At 47.4% G+C, this 13,624-nt stretch overlaps 3 protein-coding genes across 3 annotated transcripts; 2 read left to right on the plus strand and 1 right to left on the minus strand.

Moving 5' to 3' along the window:
- Positions 1 to 1,595: 1,595 nt before the first annotated feature.
- ASPWEDRAFT_39924 (Auxin Efflux Carrier superfamily) lies at positions 1,596 to 4,016 on the plus strand. Its single transcript, XM_040835213.1, has 5 exons — positions 1,596 to 1,832; positions 1,910 to 2,316; positions 2,365 to 2,531; positions 2,578 to 3,800; positions 3,856 to 4,016. Exons 2-5 carry the CDS (start codon positions 2,040 to 2,042, stop codon positions 3,917 to 3,919), a joined length of 1,731 nt encoding a protein of 576 aa, XP_040688504.1. The 5' UTR covers positions 1,596 to 1,832; positions 1,910 to 2,039; the 3' UTR covers positions 3,920 to 4,016.
- Positions 4,017 to 6,760: 2,744 nt separating this feature from the next.
- Positions 6,761 to 9,288, minus strand: ASPWEDRAFT_51086 (uncharacterized protein; the record flags this gene model as incomplete). Its single annotated transcript, XM_040837543.1, has 8 exons — positions 6,761 to 7,090; positions 7,138 to 7,528; positions 7,576 to 7,770; positions 7,822 to 7,979; positions 8,027 to 8,361; positions 8,410 to 8,526; positions 8,583 to 8,777; positions 9,126 to 9,288. 8 exons carry the CDS (start codon positions 9,286 to 9,288, stop codon positions 6,761 to 6,763), a joined length of 1,884 nt encoding a protein of 627 aa, XP_040688505.1.
- A 369-nt stretch (positions 9,289 to 9,657) lies between these two features.
- ASPWEDRAFT_51087 (nonhemolytic phospholipases C family protein) lies at positions 9,658 to 11,936 on the plus strand (the record flags this gene model as incomplete). The annotated part of the gene is made up of 8 exons (XM_040837544.1): positions 9,658 to 9,780; positions 9,843 to 9,925; positions 9,985 to 10,249; positions 10,305 to 10,428; positions 10,480 to 10,863; positions 10,917 to 11,027; positions 11,084 to 11,286; positions 11,349 to 11,936. The coding sequence occupies 8 exons, from the start codon at positions 9,658 to 9,660 to the stop codon at positions 11,934 to 11,936; spliced, it is 1,881 nt and encodes a 626-aa protein (XP_040688506.1).
- Between the last annotated feature and the right edge of the window lie 1,688 nt (positions 11,937 to 13,624).

Consider the following 13,624-nt stretch of genomic DNA (forward strand, 5'->3'; position numbering starts at 1 on the left):
GGGGCAAGATTCATACCAAACCAGAAGCAGGCAAAGAGGAGTCTTTTGTAAGACACGATGGAACCCGGCCAGTGCGATGATCACGAAGCCCCGGAAATGACCGTTGAAGCACGATTCGAAGGCAGATGACTCCCAGAGAAAGAGGAATAAGAAAAAATAGCAACATCAAAAATAAAAATAAAAAAAGGTGTGAAGGAGAAGAATGAAGAAAAACAAGGTGGGGAGAGCCGATGGCCGCAGATAAACAAGGGAAATAAGAACCCAGCCAGTAAGAAGGCAGCGAAATGCCAGGCAGTGAAGTTCAGCCCTCGCCGTCTGCTTCTTCTTTTTATTTCTTCAGCCTTCAACTTGGACAGAAAACGCTCACAATCGCCCGATCGCAATCTGATGGCAAACCGTCGGCGGGATGGCGGACCGGCCAATCACGAGGACGGCTGGAGGTGAATCATTGGGCGGAGATGGCGACCGTTCAGAGAAAGACCAGATGGTCCATGGAAGCATCAACTTTGCGATCCTGATTTATTCGGGATATGGGGTACATTCTTGATATGATACATAGTATGATACTTGGAAGATACTACTACTGCTACTACAACTATTGATGCTGCACACCTGGTGTAGATGGATAGCTTCACTCTTCGCGGAGACTGCGTACGCGGCCCCGGATCCGGGATTCTCAACCCCAGATCGATCCGAGTTGATGATTGGCGATGATTAAAAAAGAGCAAGAAAGGCAGTGTTGGGATGGATGAAGATTGGCTGGAGATTAGGGGATAGGGATGTTGTCTCCATACGAATGGATGCTTGATATCATCGACTCTGTTCCCCGCGATAGGGGACGAGGGGATGATATCAAGAGACATTGTCTTGTTTTCAGCTGTTGGCTCACTGTCGATCTGTGGCGTTCTAACTGTACATGTAGGGATTCAGTCCTTGTAGAGTACATTAGTACTTATGTAGTGTAGTACTATGTACTGGATAGTGGTTATAAGTGGCAAATGATGTTATCTTGTACTATACCAACACTACCTATTCTGTAGAACTACATATACTCCATAGTACTACTATTCTTATTCATTCTGTATACTTTGTACTGAAGATATTGGACTGCCAAAGTACCTGCATGTACCTTAATAGCGTCGTATGCTGATCATGACGTTATATAACGATTGACGACACGACGATATTATTTAATCCATCTTTGCTTTCGTCATCAACTAGAACATATTCATATTACTCTCCTGTCCTCTCTACTATACCTACTAGGTAGTCTAATACTTCCCAGCATCATTCTCTATCAGTATTTGCCCATCTTGCGTGACCTGGGCGTCCGTTACACCGCATTGCAGATCACTTCCCTTGCCTCCCTTGGCATTTTCCAACACCTGACTTCTGTACGACTGATAAAAGATATTTCAGAGTCGACCGTTCTACCGTAGCTGGTATTGTACTCTGTAGATGCTGTAGACGACTGTAGATAGACTGTGGTTGCGAATGTCATCATGACATCTATACCGACTCCACTGACGGGCGGTGCAGAACCACCGCCTGAACTGTTCCCACAGCGGCTGGGATCATCGCCAGTCTCGACGCCAGCTGAACCCTTCCCGCCCAATATCATCCCTGATCCGGCCATGTTCGTTTCCTGCTTCAATCTCTATCCAGCGTTGATCCAATCCCGTCCTTTCCCCCCACATTTGCGCTTGGTTGATGCTGCTTGGCGTCTCTCTCGGCATTGTTGCTCCTTGGCTCCCATGCAGTAATTCTTCGCCTGTTATACAGACACAGCCTCACCTCTGCTTCTAGGCGCTGTGCTTTTTTGCCCCCTACAGGTACCGTTCTTGCTTTCTTTTTTTCATTCTCGTCTTGAAGAGTCTCAGGTCAGATTCTAACCCATTCTTCTCATCAGGCTGAACCACGTTCCTTCGTCCTTCTTATCTGTTCAATTCGCGCCCTGATTATCTCTACCAAGTTCCCTACGACTACGACTTTATCCTCATACTTTATCACGATAACTCACCGTTCCTATCCCTCAATCGATGGCCATTTTTACCTCGCCCAGATCTTTTCATAATGGTCATACCCTGGTATCCCGGCAGTTATTGACCCAGTCCCAGCTGGGGGTCAACACTGTCGGTGCCAATGCTCACAATCACCCGTCCTTTTTTCATCTGGTGCTACTCGTCTTTGAGGCCGTGTTGGAAGTCATCTGTGTCAGTTTGCCTGGGTACATTGCGGCGCGTCAGGGCATGTTCGATGCCGATGCGCAGAAATTGGTAGCAAATCTTAATATTATGGTCTTTACGCCCTGTCTAAGTATGAACACCAAATTCGCTGGAGGTGACTAGGCTGACTGTTATCTAGTCTTTACGAAACTTGGATCTCAACTCACAGCAGAGAAACTGACCGATCTTGCTATCATTCCTGTCATCTTCATCATCCAAACCTTTGTCTCGTACATTTGCTCCGTTGGCGTCTCAAAATGCTTCCGATTCAAGAAGCGCCCGGCCAACTTTGTCACGGCCATGGGGGTAAGTGATTCTAGTCGCATTGAAGGAAATCAAACTAACTGTCTAGGTGTTTGGCAACTCCAATTCCCTTCCTATCTCCCTCGTCATGTCACTGTCGCAAACTCTTAAAGGCCTCCACTGGGCCCGTGTACCTAATGACAACGACGATGAAGTTGCGGCGCGTGGAATTCTATACTTGTTGATCTTTCAGCAACTAGGCCAGCTTGTACGCTGGAGCTGGGGCTACCACGTTCTGCTTGCTCCTCGGGAGCGATACATCGAGGAGGCAGAGGGAGAGACCGGGGTCTCGAGGATCGAACAAGGCCAGGCCCGATACAGCGACAACCCGGATCAAACAGACCCTGATGAACCATTGGTGAGAACCAGAAGTGAAGAGGATCTGTGCAACGAACTTCCTGGCGATGACAGCGAGTTTACATCTGGTGAACAAACTCCAGTGATGCCCCGCAGTCTCTCCTACTCCAAGCTGCCCGCAAGTGAAGACGACGAGGAGAACCCAGACCATCTCCCTTCGGTGATCGCTGATCCGCCCCGTGGTCCGTTCCTCCCTCGCCAGAGCTCCAGAGGAGACATCTTGTGTTTCCCCAACGTTGAGGTCAGAGCCGAAGAATTCCACAGGAAACGTGGACCTCTTCAACGATTCAATATCGGTGTACATCGATTTGGAAAACGTCTCGCACGCTCGTGGAAGAGGCGAACAGAATCTACGTTCAAGAAGCTGCCGAACTGGTTACAAAAAACAATATCAGCCATATCGAGGGGGACAGGGAAATTCGTGCACGGTGTGTGGGATTTTATGAACCCTCCCCTATGGGCGATGCTTGTCTCCATCATGGTCGCCTCGATCCCTTCTTTGCAGCACCTGTTCTTCGACGAAGGCACCTTCTTGTCCAACTCGGTTACCCGCGCAGTGAACCAGAACGGCCAGGTTGCCGTACCTTTGATTCTGGTCGTGCTTGGAGCCAACCTGGCACGAAACACAATTCCCGAAGACGCTGCAGAGCACATGGAACATCCCAAGGAAGAGCGAAACCTGATCGTCGCGTCACTGGTTGCGCGCATGCTCCTTCCCACGATCATCATGGCTCCGGTCCTTGCACTTTTGGCCAAATACGTCCCTATCAGCATTCTGGACGATCCAATCTTCATCATCGTCTGCTTCCTCCTCACCGGAGCTCCCTCCGCTCTGCAGCTGGCTCAAATCTGCCAGATCAACAATGTCTACATTGGCGCTATGTCGAAAGTCTTATTCCAGAGCTACGTCGTTTGGTAAGTCTACCATCTCAACCCTACTATTATCTATCATCTACTAACAAACTATCAGGATCCTCCCCTCCACCCTCATCCTTGTCATGGGTGCACTAGAAGTCCTCGAATGGGCTGCCTAAAATGATTGATGACTACCTATAATTGTTTTTATTTGATCTCGCTCTCAGCTCGGTTGTGGCTTCCGTTTTTTCTTTTTTTTCTTTTTTTTTTTTCGGTTTATTTTTAGAGCAATGGATGGGTTGGGAGCTGTGGGTATGGTGTTCTGGAAAGCACTGTTCTTTTTTCTTCTCCTTTTCCCTCCTACCTGTATGTATTACTTATGAGTATGACTGTGATTCTTGCAGCATGAAATATCTATTGGCTGGATGATGCTCATGCTTCGTCTGATGATTCGACTTGATTTGATTTTTTTAATTGATACGTAGATGAGTTGTAGGTTCTTTCTAATTGACAATACTAAGATAGACAGGATGATAATAGACATGAGTATTTCTCTAGAATTAAATCAGTGACTTGTGCATAAACTTCTGATAAAGCGGCAGACTGGTATCCAAAAGTGTTGTACGGCATGATTCCACATTTGTAAAAGCACCCACGTAGCACTCGAAGAAAATTGTCGTGCAACTCTTGTCGGTATAAAACCCCAAATCCAAAACCGGCACTTGAAACGAAAGAAAGGCAGGCAAAAAGAGAAACGAAGAAAATATCAGACGGAAAAAGGCACCATAGAAATGATCGCATCAAAAATATCCCCAGATAGGTCAGGTATGATGCAGTAAATGGCGACCACATGCCTACATCTTTATTCTAACCTCCTCTGCCCTTGTGATGCCTTCAACGTGAAAAGACTCGGGAATTAACAAAAGAGAGGCCACAATTGCAGTCAGATAGTGACCTAACTTGGTCTTTGACGCACTGTCCCATCCTTCACTGTCCCACTGCCCAAGGACAGCGCTGGTGTAGATAGCCACAGCAACATCACCAGCTGGAGTTGAACAAGATCATGTAGCGCAAACGATAACTGGTCCGAAATTGTCGTTCCAATTCTAGTCTGCTAATAGGGGACGGGGCATTATATCTCGCGCCATCGACTCTTGTCCAGATACCAAATCGCCGGCGGTGCAGATGCGGATATCGTTAAAATGCAATTCAAATTGTTGGAGAAGGACTCTTTTGCAAGTAGCATGTACGTCGATATTCAACGTTCTCAGAGTTCTCGAGGAAACCAATCTCTCCATTATCAGAGTCATCGGTTTAGATAATGGCATTTACCTGTAAACATGTTAGTATGTCAATCTGCATCAAGGTATGGGAAGCTAACTTACCCTAGTTGGGATAGTAGTGTACACTTATTGAGTATATTCTAGATACATGCAAAGACAATAGTACACCGAATGCTGTCCTCAAAATGATTTCCTTATTAACGTGAATAATCGTTGTCGTGTTAAAGAGGTTGGGTTCGCCGCAATTCGGTTTTTACCCATGGCAGTCTAGTAATTCGTATAGATCTGATCATTGTCAATTATTTCAAGTCTTCCAAAAGCAAGCCAAACTAGAAAGATTCACTTACCGGCTGCCATTTGTTGAACGCAAAGAACTCAGAAGGTAATTGCTATCATGATTTGAGACTTAGACAGCAAGGCCAAGCCAGATATTCCCAATTAGAAACATCCCGTTAGTAGAGGGAAGACTTCAGTACCCTCGTCCGATGCGAGGTAATATGGATAGATATGTGCGACTTCGACGGCACTAGAAGAGATCAATATATAGACGTAGTATATTACCGACGGGGATGAGAAAGGAGGCTCTTCCTTCGATATAATTCGTTCCACCTTCAGCAGGAAGAAGCTTGGGCTTGTAGATGCAATGGAAACAAGTGATTCCGTACTTTCGAAATACTTTCGTTGCTAAGTAGTCTGATCTCATAAGCTATTTGCCAAGTCTTGTGGATTTGGAGAGTGATGAAGACCAACCGGTTATATATAGAAATAGCAAAGTTCCATGCAAAGGGAAGCCGAACAGAGAACACCAACAGTGCCCCAGAGGAGGCGTCCAAGAGAAATCCAACACCGTGTGGTATTCTCCCCCAAGTTGTTCAGTATGGATAGGGAGGTTCTCTCGGAAAGATGTTGACTTGGCCAATTGTCGAATGTATCAAGCTCCCACAGCAGAAACAGATCATGGCGTTCGTTTGAGATCTCAGGCTGCGATCTTGCAATTTCGAAGGGGACTTTGTTGGGATCCACGCCATATTTGTGTCCGTCACGATACCGAGGTATTGCAAGTTGGCACATTCCTTTGTCCTGTCGTAGACTGCCAACCTCACGCCGTATATTTCTGTCTTTGGATTGGGATCTAGGGCAGTTAGCTTTGGTTTCGTCCATTTGCTTCAAGGTTGTCTGTGTAGCTCAAGGAAAAGACATACTTCTTTTGGAATCTCCGCGGACGATACACGGGACGCGGTGTCTGTAACGACACCAAAGAATTGCAGACCGATCGCTGAGTCTAGGTATCTCGTTTTGATCGGCTGGCCTCCACGCACCGAATCGTGGAATTGCGGGATATATATAAATGAAGAAGTTATACTAAAGGGGTAACTCCATGTTCGGGAAGTCTTGCACCAGCTGGCGACCAAGACTAAACAATCGTTGAAATGAAGTGATAGAGAAAGAATAGAGGAAAATACAAAATATGGTAGAAGAGGATATATAATATAGTATAAGAATGAGATGAAGAGACGAAAGAAGAAAAGAAGTAGGGTTTTATAGACAGCCGGGTATGTGAATAGATGATACTATATTCTAGATAGCGCAGTTAATGAGTCAAAAAACTCCTTAGGCAGCAGTAAAATTACCTGCAGTATTGTGAAGTATAGCAATCACTGCATTCTGGGTATAATGGATATGCAAACGAAAAAACCGGAAAGTCGAAAATTCGAGTGATTCTTGCGTAACCTGCGTCTACCCAGTAGACAAACAAGATCCTCCGTCTACAAACGAACCCTGCTCGTCTCGCATAACATCAACCAGCATCGCCATCCCACTCGCCAAATGCCACAGAATATGGCAATGGAACATCCAAACGCCGGGATTGTCGGCCCGGAACCGGAGAACTGCGTACCCGCGACTAGGGATGTAGACAGTGTCTCTTAATGTGGCTTTGGTTAGGTCGTATGACGAACGATTGCTGCCGGGAGCCGAGCCTGGTGGGTGCGGATCTGAAAAGGGGTTGTAGGAGCCCCAACCTATGGGGGCTTGGTAGACTTGGAGAATGTAGAAATGGTGACCATGCTTGTACTACTTAGCTTGGGATGATAGAATAGAAGAAGGGGACATACGAGATGAAATGGATGAGGACTATCATCCAGGTTGTTCACCACAAGGTCAACCCATTCAGCTTTGTCTCCTGTTGAGAGGGAGAATTGTTGTTTATCCCATTTTTCTCTGGGGAGAGCGACCAATGCCGCAGAGGGCTCGCTTTGTGGGCGCCAAGAAGTGTGATTGAAGTATCCATAAGGGGTGTTGCTATTTTTTGCAAGTTTTTGGACCCTGGTATATACGACGTGGGTCTGTTGGGCAGTTGCGGGAAGAGAAGACAGGACTTTGTTTGATGAGGGGACATCGGAGAGGTCGAGATGGATGGTGTTGATGGGTTGTTGAGGAGTATTTGCTGCATTTATGGGGAAGGTTTGGTTAGGAGCTAAAGCTGGGTTGGGGTATTTGAAGCATCTATCCAAAATTAATTTATGCTTCAAGTGATATTAGGATAAACATACTCTTCATCCAGTTGTATGAAAAGGGAGAACTGTGTATTCTCCGATGGTGAACGAAGGATAAAATCCATGCGCTGTCCTGGGTGGAGAATACCCAGGGCATTCACATTTTGGCGCTGTGGCTCGACATCCACACTGTCGATTTGGACAAGTTCCATATTCTCCTGTCCAAATGCCAGTGTGAATCCCGCCAGAGATCTAATAATCCGTGTCAGCTAGCTACCTATCTCAAATAGGCCGCAGAATTACCCAGTATTGACTACCCGGATTCGATAGACCGTCGTTCTATCTAGATCCAAATTTAAAGCATCGCTCTCCTGCATGATGCAATTCACTGGTCGTGCTGGAACTGCCATCGAGCAGTCGAATGACCCGAATCCGTTTATAAGTAACGAGTCCGGAACTGGCTAGGAGTTTGTTAGGATGTGGGTGCTCATTGGAACACGACACTTACTTCATTACCAAACGACGCAGCACGCATATACCAAGCCATAACGTCTTCAGCAGGTTGGTGGTACCAGTCGCCAATAAGAAGTAAGAGCTCTTTGTCATACCGATGGCGATGTACCTCATTTGAGTGTCGGGCAGATAAGAGCCCTCGAACCGTCGACTTAGACGCAGGCGCATGTACAACAAACCCGCCGTATAGCCCGTCTGCTCTTGCGAGCCCCGAATGAGCATGATACCAGAATGTCCCGCTCTGGTCATCAGGAATAGTAAAGTTATAGACGAACTTGGTTCCAGGGGAGATCACACATTGAGTAACCCCGGCAGCACCATCCATTGAATCTTCTCAAGTTAGCAGATGTAATCTGGTCTCAGGTGACAGTATCGTACGCTTAACATGTAAACCATGCCAATGAATTGTGATGGACTCATCTTCTAAGGCATTCGTCACCGTTATGACAAGCCTATCGCCCGAACGAGTTTCAACTGTTGGGCCAGGGAAAAGGCCTTACTTTCGCGATGGAATTAGTCTTCCGTAAGATGTTTCCTGGGGAACCACCCACCGTTGATTAAATATACCCGTTTTAAAACTCCATCCGGACGAAGGTAGTCGGAGGTAACTAGCCAGTCAAGATGTTGTGTTGATGGCTCGCGATAAATATGGTCTTCAGGGTGAAGCTCTATCCTAGGACGAAGCGCATCAGGATCATGCGGTATGGAAACAGTTTTCCCATGATATCGCGACGAGGGGAGCAGTGCTTGCAAAGGATTGTAGCTCTCTATCTTCCGTTGTTGGAGATAAGTAAGGACGATCAAGAGGCATACGATAAGTGGATAAACCACCACCCCGTATGCCCGATGCCCTAATGGGCTGGAAACTTTGTCTGCGTCTAATTTTGGTTGTGGATGTTTTTTGATCAACGGCATTATTCTTGAATGACTGGACTGCCTCTCCATCATTTACGGCATCCAAATTATGATGGACCCATGAAGTGTGCCTGTTGTTTCTGTGAGCTCTCACTTGATATGATGAGGGGAAGGGATGTTACTTCGTTGATCCTAGATATCATTTGTTATGGTTGCTTTTTTCTTATCAGGCCACTAACCACCAAGCTTTGTACTCTTGAGCAAATCACAATCGCAATATTGGCAACGATATCTGACGGTTCCTGCCGACGTGAATCGCATGTGGTGATCTCCTTCGTCCAGGAAGAATCGCGCTCTGCAACACGTGCGGGCAACAACGCCTGCTGAAAGGGAGCTCCGCATTCCGGCCTGTCACCACCCATTTTCTTGCCGACTGTCTTACCCCTCCTGATAAAGAAACTATTGAGATACTAAATGATGCAACCAGCATTCCAATTATATTAAAACATGGCATTGACCAGTCTTATCTCCCCATCCCCTCCCACGTGTTGGCACATTCCATCTACAATCATGAGGAAGAAACATGTCGCTCCTTGTTTGCTCCGGTTACTCCGTACAGGGACACGCTGCAGTGGAACGAATACCGCATGAATCACAAGGTTGACGGGCGAATGCGCGAGAAATAAATCAAGCAGGGCGTCCGATCCGCCTTTGCTTTGAGCCCGTTGGAAATTATCCCACCTCGACTTTGTTTTCTTCATTCCAACCACTATGGCGATGCTCCTAGGCGTTGCCCTAACTGTACTCCTTGGGAGCAGACCGGTCGCCGGTGGCTCTCTGAAAGATATTGAACATGTAGTAATTTTCATGCAAGAGAACCGCTCATGGAATAGTGTATGTTCCACTGCCCTTTATTCCTGCAATCTATGAACTCTCATTGACGCGATTGTGATTAGTATTTCGGAACTATGGCAGGAGTCCGAGGTTTTAACGACCCGAATGTGCAAGTTAACCCAGATGGGTTGCCTGTCTGGCATCAGTCAGTACTATATACAGATAATTCATGAGGAACACTCACTGATAGCACCTTAAATAAAGGCTAGTCGACCCAAAAGTATCGGATAAAGCACAAACCTTGCTTCCATGGTATCTAGGATACCAGGGAGGAAACTCAACCGAGGCGATCCAATGTATGGCAGCAGGAAGCAACGGTTATCAGGAAAATCAGGCTGCTATTAATCATGGTCTGAACAATCACTGGGTGATGAACAATACTGCTTGGAGTTGGGGATATCTCAAAAGGAACGATATCCCAGTTCATTTCGCCATCGCAGAAGGCTGGACGACTGGTGATATGTATCAGGTAAGCGAGGAAACCCTAGGTTAGTAAGGTAATCTCTTTGATTGACATATCCCAGGAAGGACAAATCACAGCTACATGCCCCAACCGGGTCACCCTGGTGAGCGGCTCCGTTAATGTACCCGGTGGTCCTCAGACTCCAGACCAGGGAGGCCCCTATCTGGACAATAATGAAACTCCAGGTGAGATTGAAATTCTTCGCTCAATTTTCTTATGCTGACAGGAAGAACCAGGCTGTGAAAACGGCATCAACTGTTACCCACTCAAGTGGAAGACCATCTTCGAATACTACGAAGAAGCAGGGGTCTCGTGGCAGGTGTATCAAGATCGGAATAATTTCGATGACAATCCTTTGGCTTATTTCCAACAGTTCCAAAAAGCACCCAAGTCGTCTCCTTTGGCACAGAAAGGACTGGCATATCTCGGGCTTGAGGGGTTCTACGCAGCAGCAGCTAATGGAACCTTGCCGGAGGTTAGCTTCATTGTTGGTCCGGCAGAGTTGTCGGAGCACCCGCCATATATGCCGAAAGACGGAGCATGGCTTCAAAAGAAGGTGGTCGATGCTGTGACGACGAGCCCTAAGTATTCGTCCACTCTGCTCATGATTAGTTATGACGGTACGGGCTTAAGCATGGACAGGTGATCGAGCTTCAGCTAACTCTAGTTGTAGAATCCGGTGGTTTCGGGGATCATGTCACCCCATTCCATTCTCCCGAGGGCACTCCAGGCGATTGGATGGAGGATCCATACGGATTGTTTGGAAATATCTCCGTGGGACCAGGTGAGTTTGCAGAGTTAATCTCACGAATCTTACGCTGACCATCGGTTTCATTATAGGCGTTCGCCTGCCTTTCACTATGATCTCTCCGTGGACTCGGGGTAATCGAGTATTCACCGAAAGAGCAGACCATAATTCCCAGATCCTCTTTTTGGAGGAGTGGCTTACAGCTCGGGTGCATGAAAATGTACAGACAGATGAGATGGTGCACTGGCGTCGAGAACACATGTCGAACCTTGTCAATGCCTTGGATCTGGACCATGTAAGTCATCTGCCGCGAGTGAGCATGGAGGAAAAATCGGCTAATAAGACTTGCTTGACCAGCCCGACCTTAGCATTCCTCATATACCAGATGCAGAGGAGCCCGCCACCAACTCCAAGGGAGGATATGTTGGAAGCTCCAACTGCGAAGCGCAATACTCCGAGCCTAGACCCCCGGTACCATACGGCGAGCAAGAAACATCAGAGGCATTGTGGTTTGAAGAAGGATACAAGGAATGTGTAGGATATTTGACCGAGGGCCGATACCTGGTCTTTGAAAGAGCCGGACGAGCTCTCACGAATACTGGCAACACGACGCAGGTGACGACCGCTGCAGCCAGTCCCGATCACAATGCGAAGAATCAGCGATGGGTAGTCCACTATTCGAGTGGTGAGGAGAGCCAAATCTTCAAGATCTCGAGCGCTCTGGATGGGCGATGGCTGGGACAAGACGGGTCTTTGCTGCCATCGACCAAGGGTAAGCAGGCGGCTGAAGTCAAGGTGACATTTCTGGGGAATGGACGGGGCTATTCCCTGCAGTATGTGGGCGACTCATCGCCCATCCTAATTGAACAGCAGGGGGATATGGGCCTGCAGAAAGAAGGGGAAGAAGAAGGATATCGAGTGTGGAGTGTGAGCTATCGTAATTAATGCCCGAATGATGAATCCGACGGATTTCAACCTGAACTGTGAGGCTTTTAGTGATGATCCATAAAGATGATGCCTGAACGATCAGCTGATGAGGCTAGACCGGAAGCGGCTAGCGACAGTTCCCCAACAGAGGACCCTGTAATAAAATGGTTCTGCCCTAGTAACAGCGCTAATACCGCTAGCCCCGAACTAGCAACACCGGCCCTCCACTTCTCGTGCCCCTCCAAACTCCTCCATCCACATTCCAACCATCGACCAGAAGCAACGACAACTCCAGAAGCGACAAGACTGAAAAACAAGTGCCCCTTTGCAACATCGAGTATGGCGTCAAGACTAGAGTTTTCTCCCTGTGCGACAATCTATGATGATGATGATAGCCTCTGTCGTGAATCCACTGGTTGACAGGTACCATCCACTGTCTTCCATGGCTAAGAGTTAAGACACCGCAAGCAGCACTAAATCGCCGCAACCGTCCAATATTAATGCTTATCGTTGCTCTCGTGCTCTTCTACTGCTTTCTCCCATGCGACACTATGACTGGATGGACACGATAATGAGCCACGATAATGACTCCATCTGGACCCGTACCTTGCTTCTTTGTATCCAGACCGACGGGATGATGAAGATCTATCTATCTACTACACTACGGGAAGATCTCCGTCGTGATTGACTGGGCTTATCGCTCCTCTCTCTCACACACACACACTCTCTCTCTCTCTATCCATGATATGATCGGATAAACCACCCCAAAGCAACCCTAACGGTGGCGCATTCATTTGCGTCTCACCGTCTGTCTCACCGTCAATTTGTTTGCTTCCATATTGAAGCTGAAGATGATGGCTATATGATTATGATACATTAGTATTTCAAGTGCTGTTCTGGGTGTCCAAGTCACCTGAGACACTCTTTTCGGCCTGATAAGCGACATCGCCACTTTTTTTTCTTTTTCGTCTCTCTTTTTTCTCCGTCCTTTTGATACCTGATATGAGTTATCAGCCGCTAACCATCGATTCTTATCCATTCCTTTGACCTGATCAGGGCCGTCAATCTCTTCATTTAATATCGTCACATCTCCCGTCGTCTTCGTTTGCTCAGGTGCTCCATTTCCCCTTTCACGCTGGTGTCATCGCCCCAAGGTTCTCCGTCCCGACCGCTCGACTTGGACCGTGTTCCCTCTGCTACGGCACCCCACTTGGCCGCCAGTTTTTTCCCTTTCCTTTTTTTCGTTCCTCTTTTTTCCCTTCTGTGTCAACCCCATATTTATTTTATCGCCATCTTCCCTCCCTGTGGTTCCCTCGTGCGGGTGTGAACGGTGCTTTTTTCTCCTATTTGGACCCTGCGTCGTTTACCCCTGCATGCTAATCAACTTTAACGGCTTTAAAGCTTTGAATTGATTGAAGCCGGTTCTACGAGGATATGCCCTCCTTCACCGACCAGGACGGTGACTCCGGCCCCAGGATTGAAGGTAGGCAGCCTCCTTCGGTGTTTTACTTGCTCTTGACGATCCTTCCTCTTCTCTCTGTACTCTGTCGTAGTTGCCCCGAGGCTTTCCTTGGATCGATCATATGAACACATGGCACTTCTGGACCCCCATATTATTATAAACCCCTCCCAACCGTCAAGCCCCGTGCGATGCCCTCTGCGATTTCTGACCTCTCACCTACACTTCGGCACTACTTTCCTCTTCA

Source organism: Aspergillus wentii (assembly GCF_001890725.1).
Source record: "Aspergillus wentii DTO 134E9 unplaced genomic scaffold ASPWEscaffold_4, whole genome shotgun sequence".
In the NCBI taxonomy this organism is placed as follows: Eukaryota; Fungi; Ascomycota; class Eurotiomycetes; order Eurotiales; family Aspergillaceae; genus Aspergillus; species Aspergillus wentii.